General features: G+C 40.9%; 1 protein-coding gene across 14 annotated transcripts in view; it reads right to left on the bottom strand.

Moving 5' to 3' along the window:
- The window catches only part of RAPGEF2 (Rap guanine nucleotide exchange factor 2), a 307,277-nt gene that overhangs the window by 57,246 nt on the left and 230,224 nt on the right, over positions 1-19,807 (bottom strand). For 12 of the 14 annotated variants that reach the window (XM_073341485.1, XM_073341476.1, XM_073341481.1 and 9 more), the window contains one exon: positions 14,065-14,196. The exons of 1 other annotated variant lie outside the window; for it this stretch is intronic. In XM_073341485.1, coding sequence (XP_073197586.1) covers positions 14,065-14,196 — 132 coding nt within the window. Of the gene's footprint in view, positions 1-2,848; positions 2,956-14,064; positions 14,197-19,807 lie in introns of those variants that run through there. One more of the 14 variants, XM_073341490.2, reaches the window with a different exon arrangement.

Here is a 19,807-nt window from a genome sequence, read left to right as displayed (position 1 = left end):
CTTCTGGATACACCAGTTCCATAAATAGACCACTTCTATACACAGTGGAGGGATCTCACCCCTCCCTGCTTGTTTATATAGAAAATGATTGTTATGTTGTCCAACATTATCAGGACATGCTGGTAGTGTATGAGTGGTAGGAAAACTTTGAAGGTTTCTCAAACTGCTCTCAGTACCAGAAGAGCTATGTGCTTTCTGACTTTGTGAGGTGTTAGAGTACCTTGCACTTTATGATCATCTACATGGGCTCCCCAGCCTATCAGAGTGAATCTAATCATCTTGTCGAGCACAGGGGAAAGAAATGGAACTCCTGCATACACAAGTCCAGGCCCCTCCACCACGTCAGTAAGGCCCTGACCTTGAGGGGCTTGTTCCTATGGTGTTCATGCTGTGCTTGCTCTGTGTATATACTGTTTGGATCCAAACCTGCAGGCAACGAATGTAGAGTCTGGTGAATGGTGTCATATAAGTACATCACACCATATGTCCCAAAAGAGACATTTTGTAACTAGACATATCCAACTGAGATTGGAGGGCTGTGTGTAACTAGATCTATCAGAGTGCCCTTGGTGTGAAATCTGTCCTTGTGGAGATAGGCCGTCATCCTGATCAAATCTAAGGTTGTTCGTATAAATCTATGGTCTGAGTAGCAGTCAAGTTAGACGTCTCTATGTTTATCCAGGGGACTAAACTCTATGTTTATCCTAGGGACGTTAGATGGTGGAGCAGCAGCAACAAGACTGATGCTAAGACTTCCAGGCACGACCTGCCAGTCAAAAGCCAGTCATCCAAGAATGGGAAGATGGGGGAGCTGCCTCATCTGAGCTGAACAAGACCTCTGCTCTCTTTACCAGGACAAAGTACTACTTTTCTTCCCTCTTGGGAGTAGGGGCATAAGTAGCCAGTGTGAGCCATACTGCCATTGACAGTTCTAATATGGTTTCATTTACCAAGCGTACAACCTGACTGGATCCCTCTGGCTGTAGGATATCCAGGACCTCCTCTAAGGAGATTTGGAACTATTCTACCACTCTCCATAACAGCTCCTGAAATTGTCTACAATCATCTAGGGGAGATGGTGAGGCTGGAGCAACTGCCTCATCAAATGAGGAGGATGATACCCTGGTTGGTACTGGAGGATTCAGCTCATTTTCCTCTTCTTCCATGAGCTCAAGAGGCAATCCTGGGTTGACGCTTTGGAGGAGAGCAGCGGTAGGACTCCTTGCTGGATCACACAGATTCCAGACAGCATGCATAAGTGTTGCAAGGGACCCAATAAGGCCAGTATGATAGATCAAAAGTAGGTTCTGGTGGTCCCCAAAGCATTGGGTACAATCAATCCTGAGGAGGAGGTCTCTGCTGGTGTCGCAGAGGCTGGTTCCTGGAGACCCATGGTCTCCTGTCTGGGCTAATCTCTCCAGGTGGAGGTGAAGCTGGTTCCGCTGGTAAGTCCAATTCTCCTGACAACTGAAAGGTTGGATCAAGTTCCATTAGCAGTGCTGTTGGTCCCCATGAGGGGAAACTGTGGCTAGTGGCCAGAAAGGAACACAGAATTCTTCCGGAGTACTTGATTTCCCCTGGTGTTAGTATCTCCTTGGTGAGTATTGTTCCCAATAACAAGAGGAGGATGAAGATATCCTCTGGAGTGGTGTAACTGGCCCTTTTGGACATTGTGTCTTATCACTCCATACTGACAGGTAGATTTAGATGTCGGTTCCTTATGGAGCCGTGACAGTACCATCAGTGAACGAGTCTCCAACCTGGTGTTCTGTGACAGCACCAGCAGTTTCCAGTTTTTCAGGAACCAGTGTTTAATTTTAGTTAGCACTACAATTGGTGTTGAAGGTGATGCTAAGACTAGTGCCAAAGAAACCTTGCTTCTAGATGCCTTCTGATCATGCCCGTGAGGATTTGGAGGACCTCCTAAGTCCTCCTCTCTTGGGTGTGAAGGCTCACGTAGCTTGGACAAGATTGGGGACAGATCTCTCGTCTTAGAAGGTCTCGGAAGGGATCTGCTTTTTCGTTTGTGAGAATGCCCCTTACTCTCATGAGTGGACTCATATGAAAGTTTTTTTCCTTCTGCTAGCTTTCTGCGTTGGAGTCAAACACAGTACTAGGGGGCACATGATTTAATTCTTCTGGCTGAGGTACAGGGGCAGCCTCCCCAGTCTGGGTCTGACTGACAGCTAACTGTGTGCTCACTAAGGTGCTTCTGAAGCCAAAGTTATTTCACCTGCCACATTTAGCAGGAAAAACAGCAGCAGATTTTGCACTTTAGCTGAGATATGAGCTTCTGTGAGGCAACAAAGCAGTGGTGCCCAAACTTTTTACCTTGTGCCTCCCCCCTTGAGCCCTGTCCACACCCACTGCCCCGAGCTGGGTCTGGGAGTGGGTCTGTGGCTTCAGAAGGTGTGGGGACACAGACAGGGGTAAGGGACCAAGACTGGGGCCACAGCAGATACTGGGATCGGCTGCTGGGGGCCTGGGTCAGCCGCTGGGGCCAGCAGCCAAGTCTGGGGCCAGGAACGGAGCTGGGTGGCACTCCCTTCCTGCCACGCGGGGGGCTGGCCTGGGCCCCAGCCACCCCCACCCTGAAAATGTTCCTCTGCGCCCCCTTAAGAGGGCGCACCCCACAGTTTGGGGACCTCTGCACTGGGGCACTGTTGGTGGTCATCACTGACTGAAAAGGAGAAGGAGACAGTTTTTGAAGCCTGTATCCTAAGTGTAATTTAAATACCGTGCTGGGAGACAGGCAGGGTTCCCACGGTATGGATTCTAACACTGACTAACTGGGGAGCTATCAAAACACTAACAAAAAACCCCTAAGAATATAAAACTGAATATTTACAAGAGAAAGGATCAGCTCTGGATACTGGAGAATTCCAACTCAGGACATGTAGCGGTCAGAAGGACCTAGAGAGGAAGCTAGTTCACGCTGCCTCCTACACCTTCTGTGTGGAGCATGAGGAGAGCAGGGGCACTCGCACGGACCAACCGACACTGCTTGCAAGAATTCCCCGGTCTCAGGAACATGGACCACATGCATATCCCCATAGCGGAATACATATAGGAACCAGCACTCTAAGAAGAAACACACACACCAATTCTGACATTTTAGCTCTCATGAAATCAACTAGAAGTAGAAAACGCTCATTCATACCATCTGATAATACAGCATCTTTATAAGATAAAAATCATTAATCTCTAACATTAGCAGTTCATGAGATTCCACTCAATTTCATGTCACACTAAAGGAATCAAAAACAAGAGCAATCAGATCTTTAAAATAATCATTTTACCCATCAGGGATAGAAATATTTTTGCTGACCACTGCAAACACTTTGAGAAATAGTAATTTCCCCCAGCCCACCTCTAATGCAAGAATCCTACTCTAATGATCAAAAAGAAAAAACTCAAGATCAACCATTTATTTTTATTTTTTTTTAAGTCTCTACAAAAGTATCTAAAATTAACTGCTCCAAATAGGGAGCTTCAAAGACAGTTTCAGACATCTTTTTATCTGAAAATAGATGTTTGACAGAAAAGTAAATATTTACTCATCTTAAGCAGTCCAAGACATTACCAGGTTGGCCACATCCAAACGCTTGCTTTTGCAGAGGTATACTAATTAAAACTAAAGAATTGCCTAAGGAATTTTTCACACAACTGACTTTAAATGTAACTTCACAACATACCTCGTTAGTGCGTGCTTCTAGAGATCAAAGAATCTGCAACCAGATGCAACATAAAATATATCTGTGAAAGCAGGTTTTACAAAGTTAATTAATCTCTTCTACAGCTGAAATCAGGGGTGGATGAATGTACAATATCCCCATAAGGAACAGAGCAGCAGGCCTTAATTTATTAGCTGCGATCACCATAAATTAGAAACTTGACACTGATTTTTAGAATCAGTGCAGCTCTAATTTATTTTAAAAAGTAAACATGTAATATGTAGGGTAAGTATTGTCACCTGTTTTCTGTACTGGAAACTGCTGAATGCCCTTGTAAACTGATATTACTAACCTGATCTCTCACCTGTGTATAACAGAAGTAGATCCACCTGAGTCAATGGATAGAATCAGGCCCAGTAGCTTAGTACAGTAAGATCTAAATAAAAAAAATCTATAATTTATTTATTTAACTCAATTCTGAAATCTCTGGAGTGTTTATTTTCAGCTATGGCATACTATATGTGAATCCTACAAAAGGGGCTGCACTTATAAGCAAGGTCAGATTACTGTTCAATATTCTTTATGTAAAATAAGCTTCTCATGCAACATCACTGCTAAAATGTCCATCTTCTAACCCACTGTAAATTAGAAAACAAACAAAATTAGACTAAGAACCTCATAATAGTCTTCAGACATGGTAAGGGGCTGGTAATAAAGAGGATGATGATCAATTGTTATCTATGTCCATTGCAGGAAGGACAAGCAGTAATGGGTTTAATCTGTAGCAACGGAGATTCAGGTTTGAGATTAGGAAAAACTTTCTAACTAGGATATGTTTCAGAGTAGCAGCCGTGTTAGTCTGTATTCACAAAAAGAAAAGGAGTACTTGTGGCACCTTAGAGACTAACCAATTTATACGAGCACAAGCTTTCGTGAGCTACAGCTCACTTCATCGAATGCATTCAGTGGAAAATACAGTGAGGAGATTTATATACATAGAGAACATGAAACAATGGGTGTTACCATACACACTGCAACCAGAGTGATCACTTAGGTCAGCTATTACCAGCAGGAGAGCGGGGGGGAGGACCTTTTGTAGTGATAATCAAGGTGGGCAATTTCCAGCAGTTGACAAGAACGTCTGAGGAACAGTGGGGGGTAGGGGTGGGGGGAGATAAACATGGGGAAATAGTTTTACTTTGTGTAATGACCCATCCACTCCCAGTCTCTATTCAAGCCTAAGTTAATTGTATCCAGTTTGCAAATTAATTCCAATTCAGCAGTCTCTCACTGGAGTCAACTAGGGGAGTTACACTCTGGAATAGGTTTCCAAGGGTGCTGGTGTAATCCCCACCATTGGAGGTTTATAAGAACAGGCTGGATAAACACCTCTCAGGGATGGTCTAGACTTACTTGGTCCTGCCACAACACGGGGCTGGAATTGATGAACTTTCAAGGTCCCTTCCAGCTCTACATTTCTATGATTCTAAGCTGTTTAGACCAGGGATTGTCTTCTACTGTGTGCGTGACAGTATAATAATGATCCTGATTTCATGACTCAGACACAGTGACAACTGTGGTCTAGCTAAGAACAAAGGGGAATTCACAAATGCAAATTTAACAAATTATATTTCGTAGAAGTAGTAAAATGTGCTATTTTATACTAGAATGTAAATATCTTTATCAGATTTTTTTAAATAATGAAAAATGCTAAAAGCAACTGATTAAGTGTAAATAATTTCTCCAAAAATGGTAAAAAGTCATAAAAATATAATGAGTAATTAAAATAATTCCACACAAACAATAAGCACTCAAAGTGAAAGGAATTTTAGTTTCCCCTCAGACCACACCTAACAAGTTTGCACATGCCAACACATATATTAATTTACTGTCAAAATACACAGTTGTGTATTTTGGTTTCCTACTTACTAGAGCCACTCCAGAATTTCTTCAAAACTACATTGCAGACACTGTAAAGTCCTTCAAACTTAATGGATTCAGTTTAACATTACAAGTTTGCAGGATCCTCTTTCAGGCATATTCAAATATTTCAATCGATCTGTTTCCAGATTTATGTCTGCATGAATGTGTTATGAGGTGAGGGGAGTACCTGTATGCGGACATGAAGATGTGAAGTGGTAGTAGCATGTTTTCCCATGTGTTGTAGGGGAAATAGTTGGACTGGTCCCTTTGAGTATGTCTATACAGCAAAGAAAAACCCACAGCTGGCCTATGCCAGCCAACTTGGACTCTCAGGGCTCGGGCTGCAGGACTGTTTCATTGCTGTGTAGACTTCTGGGCTCAGGCTGGTGCCCGAGGCCTGGGACCCTTCCATCCTGCAGGGTCCCAGAGCCTGGGCTCCAGCCTGAGCCCGGAAGTCTACACAGCAATGAAACAGCCCTGCAGCCCGAGCCCAGGTCAGCTGGCACAGGCCAGCCGCAGGTTTTTCTTTGCTGTGTAGACACACCCAGCAGTTCCTTTCTAAAATCTACTGGTTTCTGTCAGGGCCTAGAAAATCCAGAAGGCCCCATGAAGATATCATATAATATATGCTAGACTTCCAAGATGTTCATGATCAAACTCCACAGAAGCAAGTGCATTCTCTAAGCATGTTGTCCTCTCTGACTAAAGACCTGGGAAATTTGAAAAATAAATTAGCTTTCTAAATACATTAAAAGCAGGCTACAATTTGTTTCAAAACTGAAATCTGGTTACAACCTAAACTGCAAAGTGAACAGTGCTTCTCCATAATCTGAGGTTTCTAGACCAAGCCATTTTAAAGATATGTCTTTCCAGTGACAAGTAGAAGACTTTTCCAAAAGTGAAGTCCTTTCCCATCCACCACAAAACAGTTCCATATCTCAGGAAGCTCTGCCAAATGAATCTTAAATAAAAAAAGAAAAATGTCAGCTCTGATGCAATAATTCATGACAAATTTTAGCAACAGAGGAAATATGGGGTCTGGAGGACCTCCCAGATAAGTGGGAAGCAAGGACGACATATAGGTAAACTCTCCTGTCCAGGGAACTAAGAAGCCATCCTAAACCCAAGCATTTAGGTTGGGGTACCTCCTGCAATAGCTCTGGAGAATGTGATTGGACTGTGATGCAAGCAGGCCCAAAAGGGGAAAGTCGATGCAGGAAACAAGACTGAAATGATGAAAGACTTTCCCACTGAATAACTATTCCCCTGGATAAAGAATGGATTTGCTCAACAGTCAGCCTGGGGTACAGAAAGCTTTCACAAATGAGATGTTCTTCTTGGACCCTTGGAAAAGAAGAGCTGATTCCAGCAACAGGACTTTGACCTCTGTTTAGTCTTGTTTGTTGAGACAGACAACCATCACTGGGTTTTCTGCTCTCATAAAAGTGATGTGGCCTTTTAAGAACTTCTCAAGGAATAGAAGGGTTAGCAGGATTGCCTGCAGCTCCAAGATAGCTTTGTACATCCTTGGTTCAAAGGAAGACCCTTGTCCCAAGACAGTCCTGCTTCAGATGTGCCCCCATCCCAGGAGATTGGCAATAGTTAGATGAAAATCAAAAAGATCTTGAAGGGATGAGCTTTCAGGTGTGTGCTTTTTGACCACTACCAAGAGTTTCTCCTCTGGATCCCCTGGTTGGAAAACTACAATATCTAATGCATTACTATGAAGTTCATTCCACATCTAAACAATACATGTATGTCATATGTGGATTATGCAGTGTTGTAACTGTGTTGGTCCCAGGATATTACAGGGACAGCACGGGGGAGGTAATATTTCTTATTGGACCAACTTCTGTTGGTGAGACAGAGAAGTTTTTGAGTTTACACGGAGCTTCTTCAGAGAAGATCTCTGTGTAAACTTGAATAAAAGATATTACCTCACCCACCTTCTCTTTCTAGTATGTGAATTACGGCTATCAAATAATTTTTTCTCCATGAATAGCTGAGGATAATGTGAATGACGATGCAACCATGAAGCTGACAGAAATCTAAATTTTTAGTCCACTGTAGCTCACGAAAGCTTATGCTCTAATAAATTGGTTAGTCTCTAAGGTGCCACAAGTCCTCCTTTTCTTTTTGCGAATACAGACTAACACGGCTGTTACTCTGAAACCTGACACAATTATGTAATCATTTAAGCAACTAATATCCGTTATAGGAGTGAATTTGTTTTCAGCTGTATTCTCACTTCAGAATCTAAAAGAACATGCTCCAGGAAGACTAGTCTTACCTCCAGCTATCTAACAATTTGCTTTTTTTGAGGTAGCATAACATACTATTCACTAACACCAGATGCATGTCACACTACAACTCTGACTGCCAAAGGCTGATCTGTTTTATTAAGATCTCAAAGTGAGTGTGTGTTTTGTACTTGTATAATACAGAAGCAGGGTTTGCAAAGAGATGGGTTAAGACTTTTGGTCCTTTTTTTGAAGAGCATTTTTTCGGGGTGGAGTGCATTTCTTTTTTTCCTCTAATAGTCATAATAGTGAGAAACAAGCTCACGTCTTGAAAACTACCAAGGGATACGTGTATCCTGGGAGGGTCACAAAAAGGATGTTAGCAGTTTCCTTTGCTGTTCCAGACAATTTGGAGCAGACACAAGAGGGCATGTCAGGCTAACAGGAAGCTGTACAATTTGACTGCAGGATAAGGGAAAGAAATGCTGCCAAGAGAAAGAATTAATAATTTTATTAAGATACTGTTAAAATAAAAAAAAATGGTACAGAGTTTAAGCGTAGAAGTTTCTGGTCATCAGGGAATAAGGTACAGATTATCAAGGGGTGCAAGGTTCGATCTAAAAACAGTTTCCACCTTTTCAAAACAGGGGGAGGGAAGAAAACAAAACAACACAGGACACTCATAGGCTCAAGTTTCTTGATTGCCAAACTTGGCTTGTCAGCTGGCAGCATAAACCACAGGTGTCCATAAAGGAAGCAGTTACTGCATGTGGAAAGCAGTAGTGAAAGGTAGTTTTCCAGAGTCAGCACAAGACAGAAGTGGGTATTATGGTATGTATAGGCTCATGTGTGCGCCAAGAACAATCTCTTAACATCCAGTCTCCCCTCCCTCCTCAAAAAGCAAATTTAAATAGTATGGCACTTTATAAATCTGCTTCCTGAACTAAGGTATAAAACAACATTAAGAAGCCTTATTCAAAGCACCCCAATGATCTCTATCTCAGAAGAGGCAGGAGAAAAGATTACATATATCATCCTGGCAAGTAATACTTGTCCTAAATGAATTTATCTTTCATGTGCAGCACTTGACATTTAAATTTAGTTATGACATTAATATTGAAACAGGACTATTCTAAGATCAATGCTGAAAGCATCTGATGATTCAGCTTCATGATTTATTCAAATTTAAAGAGATCTACGAATCTATTTTCATTACAAACAGCAGCTCTTGAGGTTTCACCACCACCACCTCTGTATTTGCCAAGAAGCAAATACAGAGCTACAGTTAACTGAGAAAATGTGTGACACCATACACTCAGATTTGCAGTGAAGGGTTAGTGAATAATACACTTCACAATTAAACAAAAGGGAAACATTTTATTGATTTGTATTAATCATTTGAATCAGCAGGCCTCTTTAAGCCAACAATCTTGCTAAGCACCTCTTTTCAGCATTATCTATTCTAGAAAACATATAGATGTCCATTTTAAAGAAAACACCATGATATCAGATCAAACCAAAGCAAACAATGCTGATTATCTAATGCCCAGTATATGATCAAAACCAAGATACAGTAACAAAGTTTATGTAAATATAAGTTTCAGTTTACAATATTTTGTTTTTAAATAAAAATGAGAGAGAGGATAAAAATGAAGGTAATAGTCCGTACTTATGAGAGACTAATTGTACTAGTGTCTCAGTTCTAACCAGGATTTTTCATGGATTATTGAGTCTTTGACTTGATTCAAATGAATTGCAGCTGCAAAAACAAAACCAGTAGTCTTCTAACCTATGTGTCCACTGCAGCAAGATGCCACGCTCATTTCCTTTATAGACTAAACCAGAGGTCAGAGATTAATGATTTACCTTCACCTCTGAACAGTCATAAAACATACCCTTTTTCTACCCTGTAGAAAATAAATGAAGTATGTAAATGTTGTAAAACGGTGGTTTTCAACCTGTGGTCCACGGACCCTTGGAGGTCCGCAGACTATGCCTACGATTTCCAAAGGGGGTCCGCCCCTCCATCTGAAAATGCTATGGGTCCATACATGAAAAAGATTGAAAAACACTGCTATACAATATCTATCTTGAAGATCTATGCATAAGAATGCACATCACTGTATCTGAGTGCATACACAGTTTTTTATTTGGAAAAAGCACAGCTTGAAGAGTATTCGCACAAAAATAAAAAATCATGGAGTAATATTCAATTTTATATTTTCAAGTTATCTGAATCCTTTATTATATAGTGATTATTAAAATAACAGTTTTGAAAAGTTATCTTATTACACAGTAGACTGAATGAATTTGGACACTTTTTAAAAATGCATAATTTTAAGTCTCTCTTAAAAACAGGCACACATGAATAATTGCAGCTTTCAGGTTAAACAACAGACAATATATTCCTTAAAACATAATGAATAATAATGTACCTGGAACTAGCAGATTAAAAGATTAATTTAAGAAAATTTGTATTTGAAAAAAAATCTATGGATTTATAGGTATAAAATCATTTGGAACATAAAAACCATCAGCAAAGAGTTAGAAATTGCTGAAAAAGGGTAATTACAAGAGAAGTGCTGACCCAGCCCTAACTATAGCAATTTCCCACATCATCATTTCAAAACTCAGAATCCCAAAAATGAATGATATTTTTGGCTATTCACAGATTGAAATTCGCCCCTGCACAGAAGGCCTGGCACTTCACTTAAAAGCAAACTTCAATGGGGCTTAAGCCTTACATAGGTCCCTCTGCACCACGGTAAATTTCATTTCCTACTGCATGAGCTTTAATTTTTCTTTCCCGGTGAAAAGTATTTGACACACATGAATTTGTTAGGAAGAGATACATTATTTGTAACAAGTGTCCACAAAATCAAAATGGCTTTAATGTCAGTGACTACTTTCATAAATTACAACTTATTTAAGCGCAGGCTATGGACCACCCTTAGCATAACTAAACTAGCCTCTTAAGTGAGGCCTTTTAACAACTTCATTTACACAGAGTGGCATGTGCAGGATTCAGAATAATATTAAGTTTGTATGTGAAGGACTTTTAGATGGAGTTTTTTCATGTTCTAGAATCTAAATAAAAAAAAAAACAGCCTCATTTACAACAGAGCATTTAAAAAGTCCTGGCTCCGATTTTCAAAGGAGCCTAAAGAAATTAGTTGCCAAAAGGCCATCCCTAACTCCCTAAGGTTCATTTGAAACCCAAGCCATATGCTACATAAAGGTAATTCCATTACTGCAACTTACCTTTAGCAGATAAGTTCCACGCACTGGAAAATAAAATACAGTAAATGCTCTGTTATCCGGCACTCAATTAAGCAGAAAGCTCAATTAACCGGCATTTCTGATATCTCCCAATACAAATCTTCAATCTAGTAACCAGGACTAGTATGCTGCCCAGCACGTTATGTAATTGCATATTCTGCACTCTACTTTTATGCAAAAGGGGCAGAAGACAAGTAAACAAGCTGAAGTCAGGGGGAAAAAAAAAAACAGCTTCCAGGGTGTGTAACAGGGTCATTACAGATTCAGCCCAATCTCTTACACCTTCTACATCAATGATAACTGATGTTGATAAGATGACCCTGAGGCACTGCAAGATCCTGAAGTGCCTTCTGAATCATCAAAGAAAGATTAAATTATGTTCAGTATAGTTTTAATGTTAAGTGTATTTTTAGTGATCTGGGTGTACGCCACGTGCTGCCCATACTGATACGTAGGGTCATAAGATAACCTACTACATAGAAAACTTTACCCGTATACACCTAAGTGCTTCAAGAAACCAACCACTCTGCAGTGCAGTACTAATACTGGATTGGTGAGTACCTGTATACCATTTTATACTTTATTCATTTTATTGTGTTCTAATTCTTTGAAAATTGGTATTCCATTGGTAAAGTTTAACCAGAATATTCGATTAACCAGCACCCCCTATTCCCCCAACATGACGGATAACAGAGCTTTTACTGTAACTATTCCTTTGTAGCTTCTATGAACATGGGATTTTGAATTCCGTGAAGCTGACTGTAGGAAAGATCTTTTGGATAAAACTTAAAAATCCAAAGGTCTTGTCTCCTCTTCATGACCATTAGAGAGCCATTGATATGGGTTTGCTTAACACTCTGCCAAAATTTCGCTGCCATTGTTCAGTGCAGTACTTATGTCCTTGTTGTATACCCAAATTCAACCCGTAACTAGCTTCCAGAGACAGATGCATTTTGTTGCTATTATGTGAATAGAATTTGTAAGACACTTTGGAATCTTTAGAATAAAAGCACACTTAAACAGTGAGACAATGAATTAATTCCTCAATTCCACTCAGTATAACCCCAAATCCTGACCCAGAGGCACCATTCTCTTAGAGAGGCAAAAATTCTGATTTTTGAAGGTAAATTCACTGTACTTGTCATGCATTCCTAACTGTACAGTTACTTTAGAAATTTTGTTAAAATAAGTACCTATGATACTGTGATTACTGTCTAAACTGAGCTGAGACCAAGACTTTAGCCAGTCTTCAATTACAAAGAAGATTCCAGGTTTAACCACCAAATCAGACTATTGCTAAAATCTAAAGTAATTATATGTAACAATTGTTCAAGTTCCAAATTGCCTATTAAAGGCAGCCAATAACAACAACATGCATCCTGGAGAACACAATATCAAATACCAAGGCAACTAAAAATCTATGCTTCTGCATATATAGGTTTTCTCCCTTAATCTAAATTACGAATTTTTTCTAATCTGCCCACAACTACTTTCTTACCTATGTAAACTTCTGATCATTTTGTAAGTGACTTGATTGCTCCTATAGTAGGCAGAAAGTGGTTTTTGAAAAACTAAAGTGTGAGCAGCACTCCAAAATACTTTTAAGAGATAACTCCAATTAAAGTTAATTAATTTGTTTCAAATCCACTCATGTTTCCCTACGTAGACATTTAAAACTGTACATTTTCCTATTTATGGGTATAAATTCTTTTCTCCAATACTTGCCTGCAATTCCTTGATTTCATTGGGAGTTGCATCATGTGTGCATCAGACAGAATTTAGGAATATGACTTATTTTTGTTTTTATTTCAAATATTTTTGTTATTTAGATTTATAAAACAAGCATTTACCAAACACTTTGAAAGCCTTTAGAAAATTTTCACAATAAATTGTTGACTATTCAAGTCACTCCAAAGATATACAAATATATCCCACCAAATTTATGACAAAAAGCCCTTCACAAGAGGCATAACAACAATTTTAAAAATCCCTCCAACTCTTAGCCTGCCACCTCCCCAAATACCTAGAAGAACAGATGAGCTATGCAAAGTCTTAAAATCAAGTTCTGATAGACTAGGAAGACTGAGAGCAAAGTTAAAGACCCTCAAAGTGCACACTGTTGGCAACTCCCTCTTTACACTAAGTGTGTTCCAGCTCAAGAAAACCAACTAATCTCAACTGTGGCAGTCTGGCATCAGGAGAGAGGCAGTCTCTCACATACTAGGTCATAAACCTTAAATTCTAAAATTTCAGAACTTCCAATCTAACATTGGATGAAAACATTTATCTCCAAAACTATAAATTACCAATAGAGTCAATCAAAGTTCATACAGAACACGTTGGCTTGTATTATGGTCATTTCTCTAGATGCTGCCAAGTGGCTCTGATAGTTACAAGTAAACATTGAAGCTAAGTCTATGCTACAAAGTTTTATCAGCACAGCTATGTGGGATAGGCGTGTAGGGGGAAAACAAAAACACCACTCCTAAACTATGTCTACCACCTCACCACCCAATACAGAGACAATTATACCAGCAAAAGGACTCATTTTGCCAGTATATGCTGCATTTCCACTAAAGGGCTTTGCTGGTATAGCTATACTTTGTAGTGAAGACTAGACCTATGTATTACCTTCAAATAAATAGGAGAATGTATATCAGATTCATCAGGTAATCAACCATGAGTTACCTTTAAATGTTAGACTAGTATATGGATCAAAATCTCAAATTGCTCCATTTTCAAAAGGAAACGTACTTTCTTATAAATAATTTGGTTTTTCTTTTGTTTCACTAGATGAATAGTGACAAATAGCAATGAAATGTACATTCAACATTAGGTGCATCAAAATACCTACATTGCAGTTCATGTAATCACTTCTAGGTTGACATTTTGGAATTAAAATATTTATCTTAAGAAAATTGTTTGAGAACTATGAAATACTGTCTTACCTGGTAGATATCAGAAAGGCTGCTGCTTCCAGAATCACTAGTGATGCTACATCCTGAGTGACTAGAGGTAACGTGGGTCACCTGTGGGTGGAGACTGTCAGTAAGATGCAGTTTTGTGAAATCTGCAGGAAGCTACAGATGGGGTAGAAAAAGCAGCATTACAATATGGATCAGGTATGCACTCCAAAACACATTTAAATTGTTCATGCCACACTTTACTCCCGGCCGGGACCAAAAGCTGTACAAACCGTATTAAGGCGGCCCTTGGGGTTTGAGGATACAACTTGCAACTTTAAGATTTATGGTTGTTAAATTTGCTAACAGTTCAACAAAGTATCACAGGAGTAAAAAAAAGAAAAAAAAATTTCTTCAAATTTAACAAGAGACACAAAGACCATATCTAAAAACAAACACAGATGAACAAAATGCATTTCAATTCCAATGATGTGTTTCGATATAACTAAATTCCGTGAGAGAGCCTTTTGTCAGTTTAAACAGTAAGGGTTTCTTGAAGGATGGGATTAGGAATGACCAATGTTATACAGTAATTCCTCACTCAATGTTGTAGTTACGTTCCTGAAAAATGCGACTTTAAGCGAAACAATGTTAAGCAAATCCAATTTCCCCATGAGAATTAACGTAAACGGGGGGGGAAGGGGGGTGGGTTAGGTTCCAGGGGAAAATGTTTTGCCAGACAAAAGACATTATATGCTGATTGATTCACAGCTGTAACTAGGGTAAGTGAATATCCTCTGGCCCCAGGGTGAGGGTATGGGCCAACAACACCCTCCCGCAGGCCAGCAGAGCCCTCCCCTTGCAAACTCTGCAGGTTTGGGTTCGATACAGGAGCCAGGCAGAGCAGGCAAGCAACAGCACATAGGAAGGGACACTGTGCTGCGTCCTTCCCCAGCACCCGAGGGGGATGTCTCTGCTGGCCTCTGAGCAGCAGATCACACAAATGTCTGCTCTAGATAAGTCACTGAATGCCCGCCCACTGAGAAGACCAGTCCTCTCCTAAGGGAACCAATCTGCCAGGTTTCATGGTATGCTCACTCGGAACACACAACGCAGAGGCACTGGGCCTCTAGATCTCTGCAGAGCTAGAGACAGCCATAGACTTCTGGCAGACCTTCCTGTCAGAGCGGCAGCTAATCACATGAGAGGAGCAGGTGGAGGGAGCAGCAGCATCGATCTCACAAGAAAAGAGAGCAGCCCGGAGGCAGCCGCTCAGCTGGGGCAGGCTACCCTTGGGTGCTGCAGCCCGGGAGCCGGTCAGAGGAAAGAGCCATGAGCGATGGGGTCCCAGGACAGCTTGGTGCTAGTGCAAGGGGTGTGTCTAGGCGCAGGAAGTCTGACATCAGATCAGCAGCTCTCTCTCAGCTACCAGGTGAGTAAAGCTGTCCTAGGCAGCAGGGGAGAGAGCCTGTAATCCACAGGCACTGACTTTGTAAACTGACGCGGGGGTGCTCGACCCCCAGCTCTGCCCCAAGCCCCACCCCCACTCGACTCCTTCCCCCAAGACCTCACCCTGTCTCTTCCCGGCCCCACCCCACCTGTTCCCACTCAGTTCGGCCCTCTACCCCCAGAATGCTATGTCCTCACACCTCCCCCATCCCTCCGAGTCTCCCTACATGCAGCGAAACAGCTGACTGTGGTGGGCAGGAAGTGGGGGGGGAGGGCACTGATCCACGGGGGTGGGGATGGAGGACATTAGAACATTGTGCAACTTTAAACTAGCATGTTCTCTAATAGAAGAGCGATGCAGCAACGAAAGAACTTTAACCGGGATGATTTTAAGTGAGGAGTTACTGTACACTTTTCAGTAGTAAAGCACTTTGAATATGGATTTTCTATACTTCTGTGTCACTGAAATCAATGATTATAGCACAAGTAAAACCTACTTGAGTCAACTATCCGTCACTCTTTAAACCATAAACTCAGAAACACATAGGAAAAAGAAAAACTAATAATTTTTAGAGCTACAAAAATTATTCAGCAACCAATGTAAGTGAACAATTTAAGCGACTGCAGAATCTATTTGGTCACATTCCAATAATGGAATATACACTGCTGTAATCACTTCAACACCACCACCAAACTGATTAAAACCCTAGCAACTTAAACTGTTTATACACCAAACAAGCCCTTACTCAACCCGAGCTACCCTCCATTCCCTAAGTTTAAGGTCTGTATTTTAATGTGGTTCCACATGTGTAGCTCCCATGGAAATCAATGTAAATTGTGTATAAAAACTGATAGTTGACTAAAGACCTTCACAAAGGGAAACAACAGCCAACCTAATAAAAGTACAATCTGAAGAAATGTTTGAATGGTTGGTCAATCATATTACTGAAGATCTAATATCCCAATGCTACCTACCCAAAACCATAAAAGTCTATTCCTCATTTACACCATACTACATATTGCAGGCAGGCAATTTAAATATTACACTTTTTGTAAATATATACAGCCAGTAAATATTATAATGATATTGGATATTTAAACCATTTTGTGTGTCCAGCAAATTCTATTACAGTGGTTTTCAAACTTTTTTTCTGGGGACCCAGTTGAAGAAAATTGTTGACCCAACGGATCTGGGGATGAGAGGTTTGGGGTGTTGGAAGGGCTCAGGGCTGGGGCAGAGGGTTAGGGTGCAAGGGTGAGGGCTGCAAGGTAGAGCCAGGAATGGGGGGTTCAGGCTCGGGCAGGGGTTCTGGGCTGTGGCAGGGATGTGGGAGCGGGTCAGGGCGCTGGGCTGGGGGTGAGGGGTTTGGAGAGCAGGAAGGGCTCAGCTGGGGCAAAGGGTTGGGCTGCAGGAGGGGGTCAGGGCTCTGGGCTGGGGTGTTTGGGGTGTAGGAAGGGGTTCCAGGTTTGGGGGGGCTCAGGGCTGGGGCAGCAAATTGGGGTATAGGTGGAGACTTACCTCTGGCAGCTCCTGGTCAGCGGCGCAGCTGGGGTGCACCGCAGACCACACCGCACCATACCCTGGAAGCTGCCTAGGAGCCAGACCTGCTGCTGGCTGAGGCTCACAAGTGGCTCTGTGCAACTCTCACCCACAGGTAGTTCCCCCCCCCCCCAGTTCCTATTGGCCAGAGGTGGTGCTCGGGGGGGTGGGGGGGAGCACCGTGCGTGGAGCCCCGTGGCCCCCTTGCCTGGAAGCCAGATTGCTTCTGGCTGCTTCCGGGGCACAGTGCAGTGTTGGAAAAGGTAGACACGAGCCTGCCTAAGCCAGGCAGCATCACTAACAGGACTTTTAACGTCCCGGTCGGCGGTGCTGACCAGAGCAAGATGAACCAGGACCTTATATGCCATGACCCAGTACTGAGTCGCGACCCATGGATTGAAAAACACTGCTCTATTACATATTCCAAATTAGCACCAATGTTATTATGGGGGCATTGATATGAACTCTGAAGTTGAAGTTGCACTGAGATTTTCACTTAAACACAGGACTAAACTTCTGCTTCACAACTCAGTGTTTGATTTAAATCTCCAAATTTGGCACATTAACTCTTCAGAAGGCAACTAATTTACAATAATTCTTTTAAATAATATTTACTCATTTCTGCCAAAAAAATTAAAAAACCAAAAATTATCCATATTCAAATTTGCTTTGTATTGCTCATAATTCTTTGGGACCCTCTAGCTAACCAATCACAGTCTGCACGAACTCAGAACATCTCACACGGTATCCTGATTGGAGCTGTGTAAGAAACTGATTTTTCAGTTTGCTGGCTGAAATGAAAATTCCGGAAAAAGTTTCAGATGAATCCAAAATTAAAAGAAAACCAAAAATGGTTTTGGGTTATATACAACATTCTGTTTGATCTGAAATGAAGTGTTTCATTTGAGGCATTTATAACTTTCTTTCTATTATTACCGGCAATTACAGACCAGTAAGTCTAAGGTCAGTACTGGGCAAATTAGTTGAAACAATAGTAAAGAATAAAATTGCCAGACACACAGAAGAACATAAATTGTTGGGCAAAAGTCAACATGGTTTCTGTAAAGGAAATCTTACTAATCTATTAGAGTTCTCTGGAGGGGTCAACAAACATGCGGACAAGAGGGATCCAGTGGACATAGTGTACTTAGATTTCCAGAAAGCCTTCAACAAGGTCCCTCACCAAAGGCTCTCACATAAATTAAGTTGTCATGGGGTAAGAGGGAAGATCCTTTCATGGATTGGGAACTGGTTAAAAGACAGGGAACAAAGGGTAGAAATAAATGGTAAATATTCAAAATGGAGAGGGGTAACTAGTGGTGCTCCCCAAGGGTCAGTCCTAGGACCAATCCTATTCAACTTATTCATAAATGATCCAGAGAAAGGGATAAACAGCGAGGTGGCAAAGTTTGCAGACAATACTAAACTGCTCAAGATAGTTAAGACCAAAGCAGACTGTGAAGAACTTCAAAAAGATGTCACAAAACTAAGTGATTGGGCAACAAAATGGCAAATGAAATTTAATGTGGATAAATGTAAAGTAATGCACATTGGAAAAAATAACCCCAACTATACATACAATATGATGGGGGCTAATTTAGCTACAACTAATCAGGAAAGAGATCTTGGAGTCATCGTGGATAGTTCTATAAAGAGGTCCACGCAGTGTGCAGCGGCAGTCAAAAAAGCCAACAGGATGTTAGGAATCATTAAAAAAGGGATAGAGACTAAGATGGAGAATATCTTATTGCCCTTATATAAATTCATGGTACGCCCACATCTTGAATACTGCATACAGATGTGGTCTCCTCATCTCAAAAAAAGATATACTGGTATTAGAAAAGGGCAACTAAAATGATTAGGGGTTTGGAACGGGTCCCATATGAGGACAGATTAAAGAGGCTAGGACTTTTTAGCTTGGAAAAGAGGAGACTAAGAGGGGATATGATAGAGGTATATAAAATCATGAGTGGTGTGGAGAACCTGAATAAGGAAAAGTTATTTACTTGTTCCCATAATATAAGAACTAGGGGCCACCAAATGAAATTAATAGGCAGCAGGTTTAAAACAAATAAAAGGAAGTCCTTCTTCACACAGCACACAGTCAACCTGTGGAACTCCTTGCCTGAGGAGGTTGTGAAAGCTAGGACTATAACAGGGTTTAAAAGAGAACTGGATAAATTCATGGAGGTTAAGTCCATTAATGGCTATTAGCCAGGATGGGCAAGGAATGGTTGTCCCTAGCCGCTGTTTGCCAGAGAGTGGAGATGGATGGCAGGAGAGAGATCACTTGATAATTACGTGTTAGGTTCACGCCCTCTGGGGCACCTGGCATTTGCCACTGTCAGCAGACAGGATACTGGGCTGGATGGACCTTTGGTCTGACCCAGTATGGCTATTCTTATGTTCTGTTAAAAGTAAGGCTGTTAATTAATTGCAATTAACTCATACAATTAACTAAAAAAATTTATCACGATTAAAAAAATTAATCGCGATGAATTGAAGTTTTAATCACACTCTTAAACAATAGAATACCAATTAAAATTGATAAAGTATTTTTGGATGTTTTTCTATATTTTCAAATATATTGATTTCAATTATAACAGAATACAAAGTGTACAGTGCTCACTTTACATATTTTTATTACAAATAATTGTACTGTAAAAATGATAAATAAAAAATAGTATTTTTCAATTCCTCATACAAGTACTGTAGTGCAATCTCTCTATTGTGAAAGTACAACTTACAAAAGCAGGATTTTTTTTGTTACATAACTGCACTCAAAAACAAAACAATGTA

This window comes from Lepidochelys kempii, chromosome 4 (genome assembly GCF_965140285.1).
Source record: "Lepidochelys kempii isolate rLepKem1 chromosome 4, rLepKem1.hap1, whole genome shotgun sequence".
Taxonomy (NCBI): Eukaryota; Metazoa; Chordata; order Testudines; family Cheloniidae; genus Lepidochelys; species Lepidochelys kempii.
The sequence above is the reverse complement of the archived record's forward strand: the minus strand, read 5'-3'. Positions and strand labels throughout refer to the sequence as shown.